Source organism: Mustelus asterias, chromosome 2 (genome assembly GCF_964213995.1).
Source record: "Mustelus asterias chromosome 2, sMusAst1.hap1.1, whole genome shotgun sequence".
In the NCBI taxonomy this organism is placed as follows: Eukaryota; Metazoa; Chordata; class Chondrichthyes; order Carcharhiniformes; family Triakidae; genus Mustelus; species Mustelus asterias.
Window position 1 is genome coordinate 106,356,649 of NC_135802.1, and position 24,489 is coordinate 106,381,137.

Genomic DNA, 24,489 nt, shown 5'->3' on the forward strand with positions numbered 1-24,489 from the left:
TTAGTTTGCTAACCTCTTCTGGATAACTATTGATGTAACACAGCTGGAACCATCCAAAGTTGCAATTGCAATTTTCAGGTGGTTCGCAGTGCAGGGCAATTGCCCATGGGACATTTGCAGTTCCCAGGAAATTGCCATGCGTCCCTTAACAGGGGGATTCCCCAGTGCATCTTTGAGATATCCCCCAGTTACACTGCCCTGAAGCATGGAAGTTACGACCCATTGTCAAATTTTCTCTTGATAACACTTCTGTAAAGCACTTTTGAACAATTCCTACATTAAAAGTGCCATATAAATGCAAGTTATGGTTTATAAAAGGTTAGGTTTATAAGTATGAAGGAACTCACAAAGTAAGGTTACTTGATCAAAAAGCTAATCTGTGCCTGCAGAGATGGTTACACAACATTTTAATTTACTTATAGTGACAATATGATATTTAAACTGGTTAATGAATTTGTGTTCAGATGATAAGTTACCAATTCTTCACAGCACAGTGTAATGTATCTGCATGTCTCACAATATAGTGAGTAGTTACCAATTAGCCACAAAGCCCCATTATTGCCATTTATAATTGAATGTTGGTTACTGTATCAATGCCACTAACCTCGCATCTGGTGCCAATTGAAGTATTGAGTAAAATTTATATTGGAAGTGTACAGAGAAAGCAGATTTCGATCAACATGTAGAGTAAAGCTAGTTTGATACTTGAGGCATTTTTGGTCAACCTTGCTGCTTTTTGGGCTAAATGCCAAGAGATAATTTTCCTTAATTATATGGTAAATTTGAGATTAGAATTTTTAAAAATTGCTCTTCCAGTGTGTCTTTGCTTATCTCTTTCACTGGTGTTTCAGCGATATCTTGTCAGTAGATCATGAGAAAAGAAAAGTGCATAAGCATCAGTGCTGAAAGCATTTTGTGACGATTATTTTCTCTGACTGCTCGCAATATGATCTGTGCTGTACATTGCTTGAAAAAACCCAGAGGAGAACTCCTGATGCTTTAAGGAAAAGATGATAACACATTTCCTTTTTCCTTGTCCTTATAAAATTATAGCAATTTGCAGTGTATAGAATGTTTATTTACTTTTTAAAGATTACATTTATCTTTGACATGTGCATCTAGCTGTTTGCATTTTATTCAATGATTTTCTTTTTCTCCAAAGCATCCCAAGGAAAAATAAGGAGATTCTGATCAAGTTTTTAGTTGCTATTATTAAGTTTTTGGAGAACTCCTGCGTAGTGAGTTAAGTCTTTAGTTACTTATACCAAAGTTGCAGATTTCAGCATGGGCTCCATCCAGGTAGTTCTTTATTTGTCTTACTGAGCTGGAACTCCAATTCCTCTGTCTTGAGCAGAGATTTGTACATGCACAGAGTTCCAATCCCAGATACTAAAATGTAAACATACACTGTATGGATGATAGCATCAACGCTCTTCATAAGCATTAAAATTAATGTTCTAAAAGTGTGCAGGTCGAACCCTGACTCGATACTAGAACTCAAAATTATTTCACAGTAACACTGAAGATGTAGTGTAAATGCACCCGTGAAGGTTTAGATAGAGATTTTCTTGTTTGATTGTAATTTTTGCTCTTTGCAGTTCTTGGCTGCTGAGAGCTGCGTGTGATCCATATACATGAGTTTCTCAGCAGATGATGCTTTTTCAAATTGCAAGCAGATTTGGACACATCCTCCAGTGATGCAGCATCACACTGACTGTTGATGGGAGCTGTGAGGCCGACCTCGCTGTCCATCAGCATTGTGATCCTCATCAGTGCCTGCTGCAGCTATTTATGTGCTGTTAGTGCTCGTGAAATGAGAGCACTGCTGACAGAACTGATGAGAGGAGCAGCCCAACTGGGCAATTTAGCTGATATGTCTGACTGCACTGTGACATGTGTGACACGCTTGACTAGCGTTACTGGGATATACAGATCACTCAGAACTGACCGCTGGCAAGCGTGGTGCAAGGCTGAACAGTATTTTTTTTCTTGTGGAGATCATGATTGACAGACTTTGCAGAATTAAAATTGACAGTTTTTCTGTTTTCTAGGTTTTTTATTCCATTTGAATGTTCTTTTCTCCCCTTATTCAGTTGTTATAATATGGGTTTTGGCTGCATCTATATGCTGCATACATCACAGACATTTTTTTTTGTGGATCGTTGAGGCATCCATTGAATCAGATTAAAAAGCCGTTCAATCTTTTTGCTGTCATTTTATTCATTGGACTTTTTTCTTAAACCTGTTTTCTTTAAATGTAATTCTCCAGTGATAAAAATGAGCTTAAGGTGGTTAAGGATCTGTGTGTCAAAATTGTATGAAGGCATTCTAAACAGGATAAATACGTATTTGTACTCTGCTGATTTTGGTGTATTTGCTTTATCGTGGTTTAGTGGCAATGCATTAATCTGCTGTCTCTGTACCAGTGAATAATAAATCACGAGTTTCTCCTAAGTTTTCTGCAGGAAGACTTTCCAGGAGATAAAATAAATGTCTGAGGAAGTGATTCTTCAGCACCTTCCTGCCTTTTTTCTTTTGGACTAGTGCTACCCTTAATTCTCCATAAAGCTTCCTAATTTCCACTGTTTACTTTCTGCTCTGGTGTCACAAAAACTTGCATGACTGCTGTACAGGAGAATGTTTAAAATTTACTTTTGGTGATTTTTTGTGCTGGCAGTGAGGATTGGTACGCAATTAAGGTCTTCTCCACTTCTGAACTCCTCAAATCATGTCTAACATGGCTAAGTTCATGGTAAACAGCACTAATATAACTAAATGTCTCAAACCCAAGAGTAAAATATTTTTTTAGGAGACATTAAGTTACATTTACATGGTGCCTTTCACAACCATTGGACATCTTAAAACATCTTAGGGTGAATTAGGTACTTTATAGGTGGAGTCACTGTTGTACTGTAGGAAACACAGTAACAGTTTTAACAACACCAGGTTAAAACTGTTACTGTGTTTACCCCAGTCCAACACCGGGTGCATCTCCACATCATGATTACTGTAGGAAACACAGCAGCCAATTCTGCATACAAGATTTAACAATGTTTTCATGATTATTGGTTGACACGGTTGACTGATAAATGTTGCCACAGACACCACAGAGATCTCCCCACTCTTTTCATGTAGTGCCATGGAATCTTTTATATTTACCAGATAGAGGTTTAGTTTAATACCTCATCCAAAAGACACAGCCTCCAGTAGTGCAACACTCCCTTGGTGGTCAACCTAAATTATGTGCTCAACTTTCTGGAATGGAATGTGAAATCACAACATTCTAACTTCACCACCACTGAGCTATGGCCAACAACTTTTATGCAGTCTAATGCATTAAGTCAGACAAATATAATTTTTTAAAAATGGTTTAAGATTGATAGAAAATCAGTGGACATTTTGGGCAGAATTTTTCTGAAGGCTTTGGGACTCTGATACCTAGATTAAATTGGGGCCCTGAGTCCGCTGTTGCCAGGGGCCAAATCGGCAGAGCTATTTTCCTGGAGGCAGTTTCCTGTTAGGCCCCTTCCATACACTGTTCAAGCCAGTAAAACAGGCAGGCTCCCAAGTCTGGAAGGCCAACCAACAGGAGGCCATTCAGCACTGAATAACTGACGGCCCCACATTCTGCGATGTATGTGGTTGAAGCAAGCGTGGAGGCATAAGGACTCCTTCATTCCTGTCCACTGGCCACAAATCAGGAATATAAGGGCTGAGTACCATTGAACAGGAGGGGAAAAGCTCCCCACAGTACAGCAGTTGTGGCTGTTTATTAGCTTTATTTTAGCAGTTACGTATTTCACTTCTCCAACTGACAGTCACTGATAATCTCAATCAGGCAGGCTTAACACATTTCGACAATTCAAGGCTTGGTGAAAGTATGGAGGTGAACAGTTTCAGGAAGTGAGGTTAAATCTCAAGTGAATAAAGCGGCGGTAACATTTCTGTATGATTTGATCACACTGATATTTCTCCACTTTTTATGTTTTGAGCTGAATCAAACATCTAACATTCTGGCTATTAATCCTTTGATATTCTTTGCTCGATTAAAATAGCAAATCAAAATTGAAATTATTCAAACCAAGATCACAAGGATATCGTTATTGTTAATATTAATGGTTAACTGATCTGTTTTGAATTCACAAGATGGATGGATTCCCTTCTCCATGGTCAATTACAAGAGTCTTGTAGATTGAGTTTTGTTCCATGTTCATAGAAATCATAGAATCCCTACAGTGCAGAAGGAGGCCATTCAGCTCATCAAGTACCGACCACAATCCCAACCATGCCCGATCCCCACAACCCCATTTATTTACACTAGCTTGTCCCACTGACACAAGGGTCAATTTAGCATGGCCAATCCACCTAACCCGCACATCTTTGGACTGTGGGAGGAAACCGGAGCACCCGGAGGACGTCCATGTTGCTGTGGGAGATGATGCGGCTACAAAAAGTAACCATAAATAATAAATGAGCTTGTAATATTACTAACATATCCCATAATCTTTGAAAGCTAATGAATGCATAGGGAAAGGTTTATTATTTTTAGGCTAGATTCTGGGATTAGTGTGCTGTATGCTGGAATTGAAACAGAAACACTCAGCAAATTGAGCAGCATCTGTGGGGGGAGGCACAGAGTTAATGTTTCAGGCTGAGAAACTTGCATTAGAATTGGAAGGTGTTAGATGCAGAGCTTCTAAACAAGGGAAGAAACAGGAAAGATAATTCTGTGATAGTGAATGACAATAGTGATTAAATGATCAAAGTGATGGTGTGTAAGGCAAAAATAAATAATCAGACAAGAAACAACAGTTGAATCCACAGAAGGTATAAATGGTATCAGAGGTGGAAGGGAATCTGGCAGCGAATGCTTAAATGAAAACAAAAGGGAGTTGGAAAATCTCAGCAGGTCAGGCAGCATCTGTGGATAGAAATAGAATTAATCGCTGCGATTTTCCGGCCATGTTGCGCCCGGCACAGGATCTGTTAGAGCAAAGTGGGGTCAGAGAATTGCAGGTGAGGAGTTTAGCGCATACTGCACCAGTGCAAAACCTGTGTCCTTCCACCCACTGCTCCCAGATATAATCTGGTTCACACCCAGTAAGGGCGGGAACCAGATCAGCATATTTAAATGAGAGGGTGCTCGGAGGCCCCCGGTGGTCGGGGACATGGCTGGGCATTGCCCACCTGGCTGTGCCAACTGGCACATTGGCTGTGCCAGTCTGGCACTACCTGATGGGCACTGCCAGCGGCTGGGGCATGAATGGGGTATGGAGGGGTTGCCTTAAGGGAGGGGTTATGAAGGGGGTTTATGAGGGGACCATCATAAAGAGGTTATGAAAGGGGACCCCAATGCCAGCAATCTTTGATATGGAGGTGGTGGGTGGGTAAACATCCCTTCAATGCAGAGGAGGAAGGTGTTCTCAATTTCAATTGAGAAGCTGGGCATACCAATGTGTTTAGGCCCTGCCCCCTTCAGAACCATTGCAAAACTCATCACTCTCCCAAAAAAATGACTAAGTGTGGGAAAATTGCAATCTGATTTGTGCCAGACATGCTGTTGCAAAACATACTGGTTTTCTCACCCAAAATGACACTTGGTCACTTTTCTGGGAATATTCTGCGCAACGTTTCAGGTCAATGACTGTTCAGCAAAGGCTTCCATGGCTCAAGAATGTGGCTGAAGAAAGGTAAGTAGAAGCCAAGGGTATTGGCCAACTGTGCAAGTCTTTTGGGATCTCCACCCCCAAATACCAGCCCACACCTTCTCCACTCCCAGTAACTCTGGTGCATTTTTCACTACCAGCACCTACTATCTGAGAGAAAACGGAAGCAGTGGTTAAGGTCTAAATGTGATAAACACAGTGTTAAGAACAGAAGGCAGTAAAGTGTTGTAACGGAACATCTGATTCAGGAGTGCTTGACTCAAGCCCTGCACAGTTCTTGCTTGGCCTGAGTCGGAAGGTTGGGCGAGACAGAGTGGAAAAATTCAAGGTCTGGGCAAGGGAGCAGAGTGGCAATCTAACTCCGATTGCTATGCTGCAGAAGCTCAGGCCCAAAATGTCTCCTCTTTTGGCTCAGTTAAGTGGAGTGATCAAAAGTCTGAGAGATTGGTTAGTAGGTGGGTTAATGATGCAGCGATAGTTAGAGAGGCAGAACTTAGTGTCTTGAGAGATAAATGCTGTCACCGACTCAACAACAGCTTCTTCCCTCCTGCCATCAGACTTTTGAATGGACCTACCTCACATTAAGTTGATCTTTCTCTACACCTTAGGAGCTGAACTCAAGGGGTGAGGTGAGAGTGACAGCCCTTGACATGGCACCAAAAAGCCCTAAAGAAACTGGAATTTCATCAATGACTTTTCCTCCATCACAAGATCAGAAGTGGGGGTGTTCACTGATGATTGCACAATGTGCAGCATCACTCATGACTCCTCAGATACTGAACTTGTTGGGAGAAGTTCGGTATCTGAGGGGTCATGAGTGACGCTGCACACTGTGCAATCATATGCAAGACCTGGGTAACATTCAGACTTGGGCAAGGGAATTGAAAACTAGAGGGCATAGGTTTAAGGTGAAAGGGGAAGATTTAAAAGGGACCCAAGGGGAAACTTCTTCATGCAGACAATGGTGCGTATATTGAATGAATTGCCAGAGAAAGTGTTGAGGCAGGTTCAATAGTAACATTTAAAAAGCATTTGTATAAGTACATGGATGGGAAAGGATTAGAGTAATATGGGCCAAACGTGGGCAATTGGGACTAGGTGAGAGGGCATTGACCGGTTGGGCTGAAGGGTCTGTTTCTGTGCTGTATAGTTCTATGACTCTATGCAGCAACTCACAAAGGCTCGTTCGACAGCATCTTCCAAACGTGCAACTCTACCACAAGGGCAGCTAACACACGGGAATACCACCACCTGCAGGCTCCACCCCAAGCCACAAATCATTCTGACTTGGAACTATAATCACTGTTTCTTCATGAATCAATAACCTGGAACTCCCTTCTAATAGCACTGTGGTTGTACCCACACCCCATGGACTGCAGCGGTTCAAGAAGATGGCCCCAATTAGGGATGGACAATAAATGTTGGCCTAGCTAGCAACGTCCACAGCCCATTCCAATGACAGCCCAATGTTTAACTGACAAACATTGTCGCCTATCCAGGACTGTATATCGAACAAGTAGTTCAACAACACAGACAGTACAATGGTCAAGAGAAGTGGTGGAAAGGTACAACAGTATTATTAACATACATTTGGAACCTGACGTCATATCTTCAAATTATGTCACTGAGGGGGAGGACTTCGATGAACAAGTGAGAGGGGCCAAGTATGGAGGTTAGAGTATAATGGTGAGAAGGGAATGATTTCAGGCAATTCTCCGGTTACAATGCAGTAGATAACAGTGGAACCTGACAATGTCAGTCCCACTCAGCTAGATGACAGTGGAGTAACGCTGAGGAAAAAGGACATGGTTCCCAATGCCAAACTTTGCAGAGGGATCAAGACTGGATACAGTCACAGTCTGAGGATGTAATTTAAGACTTGGATTCAGGACATTTTAGTGTTTTTTAGCAAAAATCATTTCTGAGGAGTGAAAAAAAGTTGTAGAACCTTTAAGCATGAATTTATCATTTGTAATTTGTAAAATTACTGCACCTTCAATGTTAAATTCTCACTCATTTTTAAGACATTCCAAGTGTGAAATTTTTACTCAATCACAACAAGCTTGCAGATCAGGACTCTCAAGTTTCACCCTTCGTATACCATCTGAACATCCACTAATCTAGTTTATAAAAAAAGTCTAGCATCTATATAGTGATTTTCACCTGTGCACTTAGCACTATTAAATAAACCTATGCTAAGTCCACCAGATAGAGGCATTGCATAAAAATAATCCACACTGGCCGAGTCATGAAAGTAGTTTCCATGGGAAAGTAATGGAATAATAGAATAAAATAACAATGTGGAAATGAGGCTTCATATCACAACCACAAAATCACCCTCCTCCCCCACCAAGTGCAGAGTCCAGTGTCTTTAAAGTAAACACAAAGCTTAAGAGGGGAAACTTTTACTCATTTACGGTACTCCTTTGGTCTGTGCTTTTTGGGTGAAGTTGAATATCATCGACTCAGAAATACATTTTATTTTCTGACCTTATTCTCAACAACTTTCCCCAGTTGTAGAATTGAGCACAGGAGAAGGCCATTCAGCTTGCTGTGCCCATGCCAGCTCTCCACAAGAGATACATACTCAGCACTTCCCACTCTCCTGCCTTTCCCCATAGCCCTGCAATTTTTTATTCATCAGGTGATTACCCAAATTCCTTTTGAAAGCAACAATTTACCGTGTCCCATTGCACTCTCAGCAGTGCATCTGAGATGTTAACCACTCACTATGCAAAAAAGCTTTCCTCATGCTGCTTATAGTTCTTTTGCCAATCACCTTAAATCAGTGTTCTCTGGTTCTCAACCCTTCAATCAATGAGAACAGCTTCTCATCTACTCTGTCCAACCTCTCTCTAATTTTGAGCATCTCTAGCAAATCTCAACTTACTCTTCTCTGAAGAGGACACCTTCAATTCTCCAATCTATTCATGTAACCGAAGTTGCTCATCCCCAGAACCATTCTCAACAATCTTTACTACAACCTCTCCCTTGCCTTTGCATCCTTCCTAACGTGTGGTGTTCAGAATTGGAGACATTACTGTATGATACTGTTGCATAATGATACTACATTTTCACTTCTGCAAATACAAAGTCGATATGAAACAAACTGGGGGAGTGGAGGGGAAGGAGGAGAAACATTCAAAGGCAGATCAAAGGATACAGAAACTAACACAAATGTGGAGTTCTGTATATTTAGAACTGCATGATTAAATTATGTCATTAGACACTAATGCGACCTAGACCAAAAAATTTATACACAACAAATTAGAAAAACATATTTTCAGAGTAGTTATGGAAATTAGTTGCAGTAAAAGGCAAACCCTCTCCTTCTAAATTACATAAAAGGGAAGCCAGTGAACAGTAAATATTCTTACCTGTGTGTATAGAATCTAAAACAAAAATATTAAAGACAAATTAACGCATTTTTTTACTAGATTGGAATTGTAATTACAATCTGGCAGAAATGCAGTTCTAAGATCAGGAGAATTCTGTTTAAATATGCCTGACTAATTAATTATTCTCGTGTATATCTGATTACGTGACACATCTATTGAATCCAACACAAATTAAATCAATAGAGTAATTGCGCGCCAAAAATCAGTTTGATTGAATTACATTGGAATTAGCCTCAAAAGCAAAGAAAACAATATTAATTTTTCATCCCTTAAGCACTAAGTGGTTTCATGTTCGCCATTCTTTGCCATTCTGTAAAATCTATGACGTACATTCCATTATCTTCACTGGTGACCCACAGACAATCTGCTTATTCGAACACATTAGAGTCCCTCTGTCTCATTACAAAAGCTGAGTTATGTCAGCAAATGAGCACAAGACACAAGAGCTCTTTCTCATGGGTTTGCAGAAGGGCAAAGAGGATCAAAGACACTCGGATCGGAGTGAATATGGTGCTAATTAAACTGCGGCAGATGACTAAAAGAGCTTGTCATGTGCAATACGTGCACCAGGAATGGTCATATTAGAAATGCAGGATGAACACCAAGGTAGGTAACGTGACCAAGTGCACATTTCTATTCTTTCAATATGGTGTGAAAGTTGTGACAGTTTCTCTAATTATACGCAGTAATAGACAGAAGAGGTCAAAAGTCAGGTAGGTGAAAATCATTTTCCTTTCCGAAGATGCTGAGCCCTAGATTTGAAATCATGCCTGTCTGAACACTGTTCAACTTCAACAAAGGTTAATAGCAATTAAATGCAGCAAACTAGACTAAATGAGAAACAGGTCGTGATACCACTGTACTCAGTGTGAACAGAAGGGCAGAATTCCAAACAATGGAGCTCTGCAAACAATTAAGCTGCCATTGTAAAATAAAATCTTATCCCCTCTAAAAAATGATCAATACTAATCAAGTTATCCATGAGAACTAAGTTCAAGTTAAATTAATAGAACTGATGACAATTATATAGTTGGTTAACAATGCTAGAGATGTTAACATTGCATTCTTGTATTGCTATTAATCTCATCTGTTGCTGAAACTCTCATGAATGCTGCTATTACATCTAGACTTGACTATTCCAATGTTCTCCTTGCTGGCTTCCCACCTTGCATCCTCCATAAACTTGACCACAGCCAAAATTCTGACGCCCACATCTGAATTGGCATCAAATCTCACTGATCTATCCAGCACTTGATCATCTTTGGTTCCCAATCCAGCAATGCCTCAAATCCGTCTCATCAAATCCCTCACCCCATCTCATCAATGTATCCTCTTCCAGCTCCACAATCCTTTTAGAGATTTCTGCAATCCTCCAATTCTGGCCTCTTGACCTGCCCCAATTCTTATCGTTCAAACACTGGACGGCTTGCTCTCGGCTATCTTGATCTTAAGCTCCAGAATTATTTCTAAAAATACTCAACATCTCTACCTCTCCTGCTTCCAAGAGCAAAGTGACATAGGACATACTTGACAATGATATCAGGTGACACTTGCTCAACGATACCCAGTTTGAGTTCCACCAGAGCCACCTGGCTCTTGACTTCATTATAGCCTTGGTTCACACATGAATATAGGCAAATAAAGTATATAATATATAAAAAATATAAAAACATTGGGGAAATCTGTTCAATGAAAAATTAATCTGGATGAAAAATTAATATTGTTTTCTTTGCTTTAGAAGCCAATTCCAATGTAATTCAATCAGACTGATTTTAGGCGCGCACTAGCTCTATTGATTTAATTTGTGTTGGATTCAATAGATGCGTCACATAATCAGATATACACGAGAATCAAGAACAAGATGGCACAGATTTCAGGCAACTGGCAAAAGCAATTTCAACAGGAGGAAAAACGTTTCATGCAGCTAGTAGTTAGGATTTGGAATGTACTGCCAGAAAGTGCATTGGAGGTTCAAATAAGGCATTCAAAAAGGAATGAGATAGTTATCTGAAAAAGAATAATGTGCAGGGCTATAAGGGGAAGGCAAGGAATTGCACTAGATGAATTTCTCTTTTGGAACGTCGGTGCAGACATAATAGGTTGAATGATTCTTCCTATGCTGTGACAACAACTCTAGAGTTCAGAGGTGAGCCAAGAGTGCCTGCCCTGGACATCAAGGCAGCATTTGAATGAGTGAAGCATCAAAGAGCTCTAGTAAAACTGAAGTCAATGAAAATTAGAGGAAAATTCACCACTGGTTGGCGTCATACTTAGCACAGAGGAAAATAGTTGTGGTTGTTGGACGTCAATCATTTCAGTCACAAGACATCACTGCAGGAGTTCGTCAAGGCAGTCTCCGAGGCCTAAACATCTTCTGTTGCTTCAAAGACCTTTCCTCCATCATAAGGTCAGAAGTGGAGATGCTTGCTGATGATTACAATGCTCAATACCATTCACAACTCCTTGGAAGCAGTCCGTGCCTGAATACAGCAGTGCCAGATGCCCTTCACCTTGGAAGCCCCAGATGAACCTTATCTGGGGTCATCACTGCAGACGTCAGAGCAACTTTCTCGAAGATCAACCCACGGAAAGCGACTGGCCTGGATGAGCACTCAGATCCTGCGTGGATCAGCTGGCGGGGGTATTCAGACATCTTCAACCTCTCTTTACAACAATCGGAGGTCCCTATCTGCTTCAAGAAGACAACCATCATCCACCGCGGTATCCAAGAAAAACCAAGCAGCGTGCCTTAATGACTATCGGCCAGTGGCTCTGACATCCATCATCATGAAGTGTTTCAAAAGGCTAGTCATGGCACAAATCAATTCCAGCCTCCTGGACTACTGGATCCACTACAGTTTGCCTACCGCCGCAACAGGTCCACGCCAGACACCATCTCCCTGGCCCTGCACTCAACCCTGGAACACCTAGATAACAAGGTCCTGCACTCAACCCTGGAACACCTAGATAACAAGGACACCTATGTCAGACTCCTATTTATTGACTATAGCTCAGCCTTCAACACCATTATTCCCATGAAACTCATCTCCAAACTCTGTGGCCTGGGCCTCGGCACCTCCCTCTGCGACTGGATCCTGAACTTCCTAACTCACAGACCACAATCAGTAAGGATAGGCAACAACACCTCCTCCACGATCATCCTCAACACCGGTGCCCCACAAGGCACAATACTCCTTATACACCTAGGACTGTGTGGCCAAATTCCCCTCCAATTCGATTTTCAAGTTTGCTGACAACACCATTGTAGTGAGTCGGATCGTCAGCAATGACGAGACAGAGTACAGGAATGAGATAGGGAATCTGGTGAACTGGTGTGGCAACAATAGTCTCTCCCTCAATGTCAACAAAACGAAGGAGATTGTCATCGACTTCAGGAAGCGTAAAGGAGAACATGCCCCTGTCTACATCAACGGAGACGAAGTAGAAAGGGTCGAGAGCTTCAGGTTTTTAGGTGTCCAGATTACCAACAACCTGTCCTGGACCCCCATGCCCACACTATAGTTAAGAAAGCCCACCAACACCTCTACTTTCTCAGAAGACTAAGGAAATTTGGCATGGCAGCTATGACTCTCACCAACTTTTACAGATGCACCATAGAAAGCATTCTTTCTGGTTGTATCACAGCTTGGTATGGCTCCTGCTCTGCCCAAGACCGCAAGGAACTACAAAAGGTCGTGAATATAGAACATAGATAGAAAAACTACAGCACAAACAGGCCCTTCGGCCCACAAGTTGTGCCGAACACATCCCTACCTTCTAGACCTACCTATAACCCTCCATCCTATTAAGCTCCATGTACTCATCCAGGAGTCTCTTAAAAGACCCGATTGAGTTCGCCTCCACCACCACTGACGGCAGCCGATTCCACTCGCCCACCACCCTCTGTGTGAAAAACTTACCCCTAACATCTCCCCTGTACCTACCCCCCAGCACCTTAAACCCGTGTCCTCTCGTAGCAGACATTTCCACCCTGGGAAAACGCCTCTGAGAGTCCACCCGATCTATGCCTCTCAACATCTTATACACCTCTATTAGGTCTCCTCTCATCCTTCGTCTCTCCAAGGAGAAAAGACCGAGCTCCCTCAGCCTATCCTCATAAGGCATGCCACTCAATCCAGGCAACATCCTTGTAAATCTCTGCACCCTTTCAATCTTTTCCACATCCTTCCTATAGTGAGGCGACCAGAACTGAGCACAGTACTCCAATGTAGTCCAATCCATCACACAAACCAGCCTCCCATCCATTGCCTTTATCTACACTTCCCCCTGCCTCAGCAAAGCAGCCAGCATAATTAAGGACCCCATGCACCCTGGACATTCTCTCTTCCACCTTCTTCCATCGGGAAAAACATACAAAAGTCTGAGGTTACATACCAACCGACTCAAGAACAGCTTCTTCCCTGCTGTTGTCAGACTTTTGAATGGACTTACCTTGCATTAAGTTGATCTCTCTCTACACCCAGCTATGACTGTAACACTACATTCTGCACTCTCTCATTTCCTTCTCTACGAACAGTATGCTTTGTCTGTATAGCGCGCAAAAAAACAATACTTTTTACTATGTTAATACATGTAACAATAAATCAAATCAAATCAATTCAATGATCTTGCACAGCTGAACACATTCAAAGCAGGAAGGCAGTTCATCAATGCCACATAAAAGGGATCAGCTACTTAAAGGTAACAATTGGGTTGATTTCTCACGGCTGTTTCTTCAATTCTATAAACATTTGATGTTTTTTCCAGTTGTTTAAGATTGTAAAGGTCTACAGGAGCAGATATGGCTGGGGAAGGAGTTTTTTCAGACTTTAAAGCTTTCTGCACAAACCAGATGCTCCCAGACATGGGTGCACTATGAACATTCCATTTGAAACACCATGAAGAACAGGCCACGCTGAGCAGGATAAGCTGCTGGAAGAGAATGTCGATGGGGAGAAAGATTCTCAACTTAGTGTTCAGGGAAGAATTCACTTAACCAAACTGCAGCAAGGAACAATGTGAAGGATTGAAATCTGCCATCTGTTGCAGCCACAACTGGAACCTCCGTTTCAGCCAAAGAACACACTGCCAATGACTGTGAAAGTGACACAGTAAGAGTTTTAACAACACCAGGTTAAAGCCCAACAGGTTTATTTGGTGGCAAATGCCATTAGCTTTCAGAGCCCTGCTCCCTCATCAGATGGAGTGGATATCTGCTCCCAAACAAAATTATGCCTCGTTTGGGAGCAGATTTCCACTCCATCTGATGAAGGAGCAGGGCTCCGAAAGCTAATGGCATTTGCTACCAAATAAACCTGTTGGGCTTTAACCTGTTGTTAAAACTCTTACTGTGTTTACCCCAGTCCAACGCCGGCATCTCCACATTGTGAAGGTGACAACAACAATCAGTTTGTATGCATCTCGTTCCTTCGAGGCTGGAGTTAGGAGATTTTTTACAATATCGCCCAATTCAATGGCAAATAAACTGAGAGAAACTTGACTTTGTAAGGATTGCAGACCTCCCTGTGGTACAGGACATGATATACGGCACACACATTCTGTTGCAAGTGATGCATCCCAATCCAAGATTTTCTGCAATGGGAAGGGATTTCACTCTATCGAGCTGGAGTGTGGCCATAGGCACCGAATCACGCAGGTCAATATCTGGTATCCTGACAACAGCAAGGATGTTGCTGTTTGGCGATGGCCCTGAATTTGAGCCACCAGAGCAAAACAAAGAATGACTATGGGGGGTGGGGAAGGAAGCAACAGTTATCTGTGAATAATACATCTGATAGCTCCAATACACATTCCCATGAATGCAGGTGCAACATGCATAAAAGACATGCTGATAGAATAGACCATTGGCATGTTAAAACAGTGCTACCTCTCACCCTCTGGACTGTTTGAGGAGCTCTGCTGTACTTGCCAAAGAGGGCATCAAGTTTCATGATGGTCTACCGAATGCTGCATGACCTGGCCATAAAGAGGACAGTCCTGGTCACCAGCTCGTGGCAAGTAGCAGAGGAGGAGGACCACAAGGAGAAGCAGGGGAAGGAACGGAGAAGACAGCCTACGTAGCCCTTTATGACAAGACTGTCCATGAAGAACTCATCAGTGCGCAACAGTAACCACAACCCCTCTGTCCTCTAACAGATTGCTGACATTTTTGAGGGGCCATCCGGTGAATGGCAATGTCTCCATGGGACGTTTGCAGTGCCAGGTAGTGCAGACTGTTGTCATTCATGCCAAGGTGGTGCAGTCCAGCTTCCCTTTGTCGCTAACCATCACAGCATCTACATGGCCACAATACAATAATAAAAGCCATCACAAAATAAAACATTCCAAATCAATTTTAAAAATGACCGGTGAAAACCTGCTGATTTTCAGTCAGGGAGACTCAACTTGCCTTGCAGAACAGCTCTGGGCGTGGTATGGACTGCACCACCTTGGCATGAATGCCAACAGTCTGCACTACCTGGCACTGCAAACGTCCCATGGAGACATTGCCATTCACCGGATGGCCCCTCAAAAATGCCAGCAATCTGTTAGAGGACAAATTGCTGGACTGCTGTGATACCCTAGAAATCTCTTATCACACTGTAATCCACAGCCCTTGTGCCAGCAAGCTGACCTTTAATGACAAGAGGGGGCATAATAAGAAGAGCATGCTTCACCATAGAAGCTTTTAAACCGGAAGGAATTGCAGCATGAGGATGAAATGCGACGTGAGGAAGAGTAGTGGATATACAGTGATCTTTGATGGTTTCAGTTTGTGGCAATGGCCATCCTAATAATCATCTCCCTTCTGCGGAATCTGTCCACATCTGGCTCACTCCGACTGTCTCCAATTGTGTACTATCTTGCCTTGCATGAGAGGGGCAAGCAACAGTGAATGCTGTGCAAAATCACTGGGTGTTGTGACTATCACAGTTGGTTGAATTGCTCATGGTGTATGCAAACTGTGAGAAGCAGTCTGCAATTTGCAGCAGTGTGGGTGATGTGAAGCTACAAATGTGAAGAATGATTGTTGGTAAATGAGTAATGGGTGTGAACTAACCAGTATCTGAAGTTTGTGGTTTAAATTGGTTGGAAATGGAATTTGAAGAGAAATTCACTGACCATGACCACATGTGAAGTCACTGAACTTCCTGTGAAACTACATCTTCTTGAGGCGTGTCCCCTGGCATTGACCACCATAGTCATCTGCTCCCATTGTCTTCTGAGTATTCATCTGGCTCGCCTCCTGTGGCTAGGAGACAGCTGTTCCTTTCCATGTCCTCCATCAATGCCTTCAGAATAGCGCCCTTGAACATTGCTCTCTCCCCTGTCATATTGTTCCTAAATGTTTCTCACAGAGTGATGTTCTGAATGACTACTGAGTCACAATATACTCCCCCTTTAAGACTTGTAGGCTCACCACCAGAATTGTAGGTTATTTTTAAGTAGTGCTAGTCACTCACAATATTGCTGCCTTATTGATGCAACAAGCCAATCAACATGCAGTTAGTGTTGGTTGGATGCTGAAACCATTGCAATTAGCAGGCAGCACAAATTTAACCGCCAGTATTTTAAGTAATGTTGGATCTGAATTATGAATATTCCAGTGCATGTACAAAAAACTGAAAATTATTTTGGCAGGAATACAAATTATCTCTGTGGAGTTAGTTATTAATTATTTTGTGTTCCACAGCATAATTAATAATTAAATGTTTCTGTAGCGGGGTAAACCTACAATATTGCCTTAATAGTTTGCAATTAAATAACAAACTAGAACGGACCCAATGCAAAACAACAAAACTGAGCATGTACTAGAAGAATTTATTATGGTCAATCATCAGATGTGAGATGCACGAATGGTATTAAAAGCACTACGCTACTTCATTTATTTATATTCTTGGATGCTTGAAGCTCGACAAATAAAATGCACATTTTACTATCAGCATGAACCAACATTGTTGCTGAACCAGATGGCCAGAAATTAATGATACACTGTAGCCTTTTTTGTTGCAGCAAACTGATCATAATTTCCTTTAAAATAAAATGAAAATCAATTAGAACTTGCATTAATAAGCTCATCAGGGTCCTCAAGTCCATCTGGCCTACTGAAGTTGCGAGAAGGTTGGCTGCAGACCACAGTACTGTCCAATCCCCACGAGGGAACCCCTCTTGGCATTTTACGGATCTCATCAAGATAAAGTGCACCATCTGCTCCATCTGAACTCAAGCACATCACAAAAATGAGTTAATCTGCTGATGATGACAAAAACTAATGTTAGTTTAGTAGGAAAGAGTACTAAGCATAGTTTAAGAAAAGTTTCAAATTAGTTACTACCTACGCAAAGTAATATGATGAGACACTGCCCCACAATTAGTACCAACCTCTTCCAGGCTCTACATAAGGGTTCCGAAACTGCAGTCCAGAATGTTTCACCGGTACAACAGGAGGGTCCGAAGAATATGGGTTGGGATATTGTAATATCTGTTGTGCATCTTGAGGCTTTGAACCTTGTGAATTTTGCTCTTCACCGTCATGCCTACTTACCTCCCTTGAAAATTCCTAAAAGGAGGGGGAAGGCAGTTAGTAATAGGATAAAGCGTATATCCCAGAGTCAAACTAAATAGTTTGATTTAAGTTGCACGAGATTATTCAAACTACATCAGAAAAATCAATTCAAACTTAGCTAACCCACTTATTTTCTCTTTAAATTTATTACACAATAGTCCATCTGAACAGCCCAAGATGATGCAACACACTAACAGATGCACCTACACGTTGTGCTATAGATTTTCCAAACAATTTTTGGTGTTTAAAGGGCTGGGGTGGGAAGAGAGTGAGGTGTGGACAAGCAACTAAAAATCCTAAATTTGAATCATATCAATAAAATTTTATGCTCTGAAGTAATTGCGCTCACAAAAGGAAATCGCACAAGTAAACTGTTTGAGCCACTTGCCCTATTCAGCTCTTCCAGTATTTCTTTTTCTTTGTCAACGACTGCCAATTTTGCTTTAAGTTCCTTTACTTCCTGTTCCTTCTCTGAAAGCAGAATCTGCAAGAAATAGTGCAAGGCAAGAATGATGAACTTTGTGTTTTATTTTAGTGTTACTTCAAATGGGAATAGTGCTACAATTGAAGACAATGCTTTACGGTCACAAAGCATTAAAAAAGTTAAAACTGCAGAAATGCATTCAAATTTCCATCCTTAGATAAAGACCAAAGCAAACCACAGAACAAGAAGCTGATCATTTTAAAGCTACTTCACGTATGAATAATCCTGGGGTGCTACACGGCAGCTGGTTTCATAATATTCTTGATGGAATTAAAAAATAAAATTTTATTATCCATTTGGAAATTCATTATGGGTACAATGCAAATCTCAAGTCACTGAGGTGCAGCAATAACTTGCTTGATCGATGAGGTTTTAACCCCATATTTAGTTGCAGTTTGACCCCAAAAACAGTGCAGTGTCTGAATTCCCATCATGTTCAGGTCCCAGTGTCGAGAGAACCCTGTGATCTGACTTCCAGGGCCTGCAACTCAACGAATTGCAGGCAAGATTGTGCCACCGCAATGGCGCTCATGGCTGCCACTCCCCACAACGTAACCAGCCAGTCAAGGGCAGGATTCACAATAATCCGCCTCACTGTCATCACCATTCCACCTGCCAGAATCAGAACCCGGTCCCCTCCACAAGTTTGTCCTCCTGAGACCTTAGCTTGAAAAAGCTTCAATTCTGCTCACAATGGTAATGCTACCTTTTTTTGCTGCTTGAGCAAGACGAGCTTAATCATGGTGCAGCAGTGAGGCCTTGGGACTAAGCTTTGAGGTTGGCGGGAGAAATGGAACCATTATTCGTGCTGGGGAACAGAGCACGGGGCAGAATGGGAGCACAGAGTAGAAATGGCAAAGCTGGAGTATGAGGAATGTGCAGACTTGGGAATTTGGTGTAGAGTGACAACGAGGTACCACTTTTTGTATCTTTAGCCCCAATAACTGCTGAGTGTTCAAAGGCATTAACTGAGTGAGCAGGTAGGTGACTGGTCGGTGCATTTTAAGATTTTGTGTCTCTAAACAGGGGCAGTAGTTTAAACCAATACTGGTGAGATACAAGACAATAGGGCAGGGTAGCGATGCAGTAATAGTAACCAGACAGTGCCAGGAAGACACACTGGGTAAATAAACTAATAAATGGCAGTAAATAAATAGTGGGAAACATCTAAAGAATCAATTCAAAATATTCAACAAAAATACAAGCTGTTGAAAAGCAAAAACTGAGGATTGTTTGAGTGTGTTTTAGAAACCAGAAAAGGTCCACCGAAAAGTTGAAAAAAGGAAAAAATACAAAGGTAAATAAACTGGCCAGTTTTATAAAAAGTTAAGAGCATTCATGACATTCCACTTTCTTAAAAAAAACTCCAATAGCAGTGTCAATCAACCAAACTCTTAGCAGAATCTGCAACTGAAATCTCTGTTTTGTGTAAATATTGTGTAAAAAATTGATAGAATTGATCAGACAGCAAAAACTGTCAATGAAGCAATGTTTTCCCTAGGGTGCAGTTGATTCAACTGTCTACTGTTATGTCTGGACTCTCAGTCAAGAATGCATAATGGAGTCTCCCCAACTCCATGAAAATCCAGCACCATATCTCATTACCAAGCTAGTATCTTATTTGACTCTAAAATGAGCCTGAAACCCACCACCATAACATCATCTGACTCAGCCCGTCTCAGCTCTTCTGTGCTGAAATCCTCATTTATTTCGTTGTTACCTCTGGACTTGAATATTCTCATGCATTCTTGGCCAGTGTACCATGTATTGTTACCTCCTGAAAACTTAAGATCGTCCAAAATTCTGCTGTGTCTAAACTCGCATCAAATCACGTTCACCCCTTGCCCCTGTGCTCGCCGATTTACAATGGCTGCTGGTTAAGCAACACCCAATTTTAAAATTCTTGCTACTGTTTTCAAATCCTTTCATGGCTTGGCCCTTCCCGATCACTGTAATCTCCTCCATCCCTACGATACCTGTACTCCAATTTCAGCCTCGGGTATCCCGGAGTTTATTTTCTCTGCTGTGTCTTCAGTTGCCAAGTGGAGGAATTCCCTCCTGAAACCTCACCTTCCTCCTTTGGCTTAAAGTTTATTTATTACAAGTAGGCACAAGTAGGCTTACATTAACGCTACAATAAAGTTACTGTGAAAATCCCCTAGTAACCGCACTCTGGTGCCTGTTCAGGTACACTGAGGGAGACTTCAGCATGGCTAATGCATCTAACCAGCACATCTTTCAGACTATGGGAGAAAACCAGAGCACCAGGAGGAAACCCACGCAGACATGGGGAGGTCATGCAGACTTCACACAGACAGTGACCCAAGCTGGGAATCGAATCAGGGTCCCTGGCACTGTGAGGCAGCAGTGCTAACCATTGTACCACCATGCTAACCCTTTATGCACTCCTTCAAACATGTCTATATAAATGCAAGCTTTTTTCACACAGGTTCCAGATGCAATGTAGAATTTGCACTTTGTAGATGATTGGCTGACAATAACTTGCCATGCAAAAGGGCAAAGGTGAGTCTAATCAATATATGGTGCCAATTGCTCACCATGTACCGGAATAAAATGAGGCTCCTCATGGTCTTAAAATTCTGTTGAACCCCGAGCTTCAAACTTCACATCCCGCCCATCAAGGTCTTAACACTATCCACCACAGCTTCTTCAGTGATAAAACCTTTAAGGCATGACTGGATCACCCCCAGACTCAACTACTCCTAATTATTTCCTTGCTGGCCTCACATCTACCCTCCATAATCTTAAATGCCTTAAAAGCCCTGCTGCACAAAACCCAAAAGTAAAAGCAAAATATCGTTTATGCAGGAAGTCCAGGTCTGAAGACTCATTTTCAACTCGAAACATTAACACTGCTTCCCTCTCCACGACCTGCTTAGTACTTCCAGCACTTTATTTTTACTACATGAAATCCCATTCACCCACTTATACTCAGTCTGTTTCCTCCTCTAAGACATTCCTTAAAGCCAACCTCTTTGACCAAGATTTTCGTCATCTGACTTACTACTGCCTTGTGTGTTTTGGTGCCATATTTTATTTTTGATGTTATGAAGCGCCTTGGACATTTTATTATGTCAAAAGTGCTGTGTAAATACTAGCTGTTGTTGTTACACAGGTTCTCCTTCTGTCAACACATTGCTTCCAGAGCTTCCAGAGAGTGGCAATCAGAGTCAGGGCAGGGGTGTTCAGCACTCAGGAGGGGTGTTGGCGGGTGGAGGCAGGGTGTTGAGTTTTGGGATGGGGGTGCTGCCAGACACTTGGGATGGCAGGCTGCTGGGCACTCAACTGGGATGTTGGCCAGTCAGTGGGGGGGGGGCTTAGAAATTATAGCTCATTCATTATTTTGTATTTTCTTGCCTTTACTTAGAAATCATTCCATTTGTGATCTCCTCCTCTCGTGTTCTGTCCTGAATACTCAATTTTTGCCTTCAGCCTCCTATGCAACTTTTCTTCTGTTGTCCTCCCAATGGTGGCATTTGTCACATTTCTTGAATTGTTATCAATGCATAATCTACAATGACACATCAGCATACTACCAATGGAAATCTGCTTTGAGTGGTTCTGACATTAAACCAAGATCTTGTTTGCCTGTTAAGTGGGTGCTGAAAATCCAATGACACAGACTCTAATCAATATTCATCCTTCAACCATCAACAGTATGGATTAAAAAGATGATCATTCAGAAAAGTATAATACTGCAGATGTTGAAGATCTGTAACAAAAACAGAAAATGCTAGAAATACTCAGCCAATGAGGCAGCATCCATGGAGAAAGAAAAATATAGTTAATATTTCAGGTCAATAACTTTTTGATGATTATTTATCTATTCGTAATTATAATTTTCCAGTCCTGATGAAAGGCCATTAACCTGAAAAGTTAACTATTTTCCTCTGCACAGTCCAGCGAGGTCTGTGGAGTATTTCTATCATTTTCTGTTTTTATATTTAATTGTTGGTCCTTGCTGAGTAGAAATTGCCTTTCAAGAACAGTGATACCACTTCATAAAGTACCACATTATCTGTGAAGCACTTTGCGATGTTATAAGAACTAGGAGCAGGAGTAGGTCATCTGGTCCCTCAATGAGGTCATGGCTGATCTTTTCGTGGATTCAGCTCCACTTATCTGCCCGCTCACCATAACCCTTAATTCCTTGACTGTTCAAAAATTTATCTACCCTTGCCTCAAAAACATTCAATGAGGTAGCCTCAACTGCTTCACTGGGCAGGGAATTCCACAGATTCACAACCCTTTGGGTGAAGAAGCTCGTCCTCAAGAAGCAAGCACTAACGTATGAACAAATAGTCTTTTAAAGTTCAAAATTTCTCACAGCCGCAACCGACTTACCCCTGCAAGCCAACCCACCACTACTCCACCCTCACAGACTTCGTTAATGGAAGATATAGATCTAACTTTACAAGCTGTCTCCTTACTGATTGTTTGGCAAATCAAAGGAGGAAAAAGATTGCTTTGGTATACAGTCTGTTACATTCCTGTCCACTCCCGAGTCCCAGCTCATTTCCTGTAACATTTGGAAGAAAAGGAATATCTGCAGATGACAATATGTTCTCCAAATTAAATTAGGAAAAAGCAATTTATGTCATTTAAAAATAGTATAATTTACTTGAAGCTGGCTCGCAAAGGCTAGGTTTAAAATTATTAGAAAATGTGCCTAAAAAGTAATTTGACATTACCAGTTTCCTTGGTGTACATTCTTTCAAGCGTTTACTTTCAAATACCTTTACTACCAGAGTTATGGCTTTAATACAATGCAGTGCATTTGTTCCTTCCTCCTTGAACTCTGCACACCTTCATGAAGATAACTGTACAATTGCCAAGTCTCTGACAGAGGTTAACAAATTCACTAATGTTAATTTCTGAATATACTTGTCTCAAATGACTTTGTAACCTTTTTTGATGTCTTATTCTTTCCATTCCAAATCCAATGTGATATATCAAACCAATTACTCTCCATTAAGAAATAACAGCCACCTGCAAGGATTGTCAATTTAAAACAAGCACCACTCTTTCATAATGTGCAAAACTAGCCTACACATTTTACTCCGTTTGTAAATGATGGAAAGGGATTGCATAAATGTCCTGGGATGTGTTATTTTCTTAATTATCACACACACATGCATAAAATTATTTTAATTTGTCGAAGGAAAAGTGGAAATTTTATATTCTACTACAATTCCTTAATTGTAAGTAAACCCAAAAAGTGAATGTCACGTTGAGATAGTTTATAAATTGGCTCAAATGTGTCATGTATTTCACAGGGAAGAGGAGGAGAAAATGCAGAGTTTACACTTGCAAGCTTCTACTCAATAATGGGGAATTATTTCAGGTGGAATCATTTTACGTTTAAGTTTAAAACATGAAAGCAGTAGCATATTCATAATGAACTTAATTAAGGGGAAACGTGATAGATTTACTAACCATATTGGCAGTATGGATCTTACAACCAAAATATAACCAAATGGTCTACCTCCGACTCCTGAGACCTTCGCCTCCTTCCAAGCACCTCACCGGTGTATCCCCTAAAAATTCTGTATTTTCTGCTGCACAACCCATACATTCTGAGTTTTTCACCAAGATATCAACCTCTACACAATGAAATTACCAAGAATGAGAAACCAACCATAATCAGCTCCCAGTGCCCATTCTCCGAAATTCACTATCTGATTAGTTCTCATCTCTAAATCATAACCTTATGTCCCTCCATTCCTGGCAGCGTCCCCTCCTTTGACCACCACTATATTCTTTGCTCCTATGCTCCTGCTAACCTACTGAAACTCTGCATCAAGGAACTTGTCATACGTGGTGATTTAATCTTCCATTTCAACTCTTCTTTTTATCCAAGTTAATTGCCCTCTTTCCTCCCTAAATCTCTCCCTCCACATAATGTCTCCTGCTCACTTTCACAGTTGCCCTATTGATTCTCAGTCTCACATGGTCTTACTACTCCTATAATGATCATCACAGATAAAGCAATCTTGGATCATTTCCTTGTTTCACACTCTGCACACATCCTCCTTAACCCTCTTGAACCCTTTTCTTTCTGCAATCATCGCTGGAAACACTCCCTCAAGTTACTTATCACTGCACTTTAAGTTCCCATTATCTAGCTAGCCTTCAACCCGTCATCCATCAGATTTCTCCAGCTGTCGAGCTACTAAATCACACCCTCTTCTACAACTTTGATATCCTTGTTCCTCTTAAAACCAGTACTCTCAAAGTCATACTCTTCCTTCAAGTCCAAGGGATGCAGATGTCCAAGGGATGCAGATGTCCAAGGGATGCAGATGTCCAAGGGATGCAGATGTCCAAGGGATGCAGATGTCCAAGGGATGCAGA

General features: G+C 41.5%; 1 protein-coding gene across 1 annotated transcript in view; it reads right to left on the reverse strand.

Annotated features, from left to right (window-relative positions):
- Window positions 1–24,489, reverse strand: part of tax1bp1b (Tax1 (human T-cell leukemia virus type I) binding protein 1b) — a 137,053-nt gene that overhangs the window by 17,593 nt on the left and 94,971 nt on the right. Inside the window, exons 14-16 of the mRNA XM_078239869.1 lie at window positions 18,019–18,114; window positions 17,447–17,624; window positions 17,130–17,281 (exon numbers count right to left, since the gene is read on the reverse strand). Of these exons, the coding sequence (XP_078095995.1) occupies window positions 17,130–17,281; window positions 17,447–17,624; window positions 18,019–18,114 (426 nt within the window). The remainder of the gene's footprint in view (window positions 1–17,129; window positions 17,282–17,446; window positions 17,625–18,018; window positions 18,115–24,489) is intronic.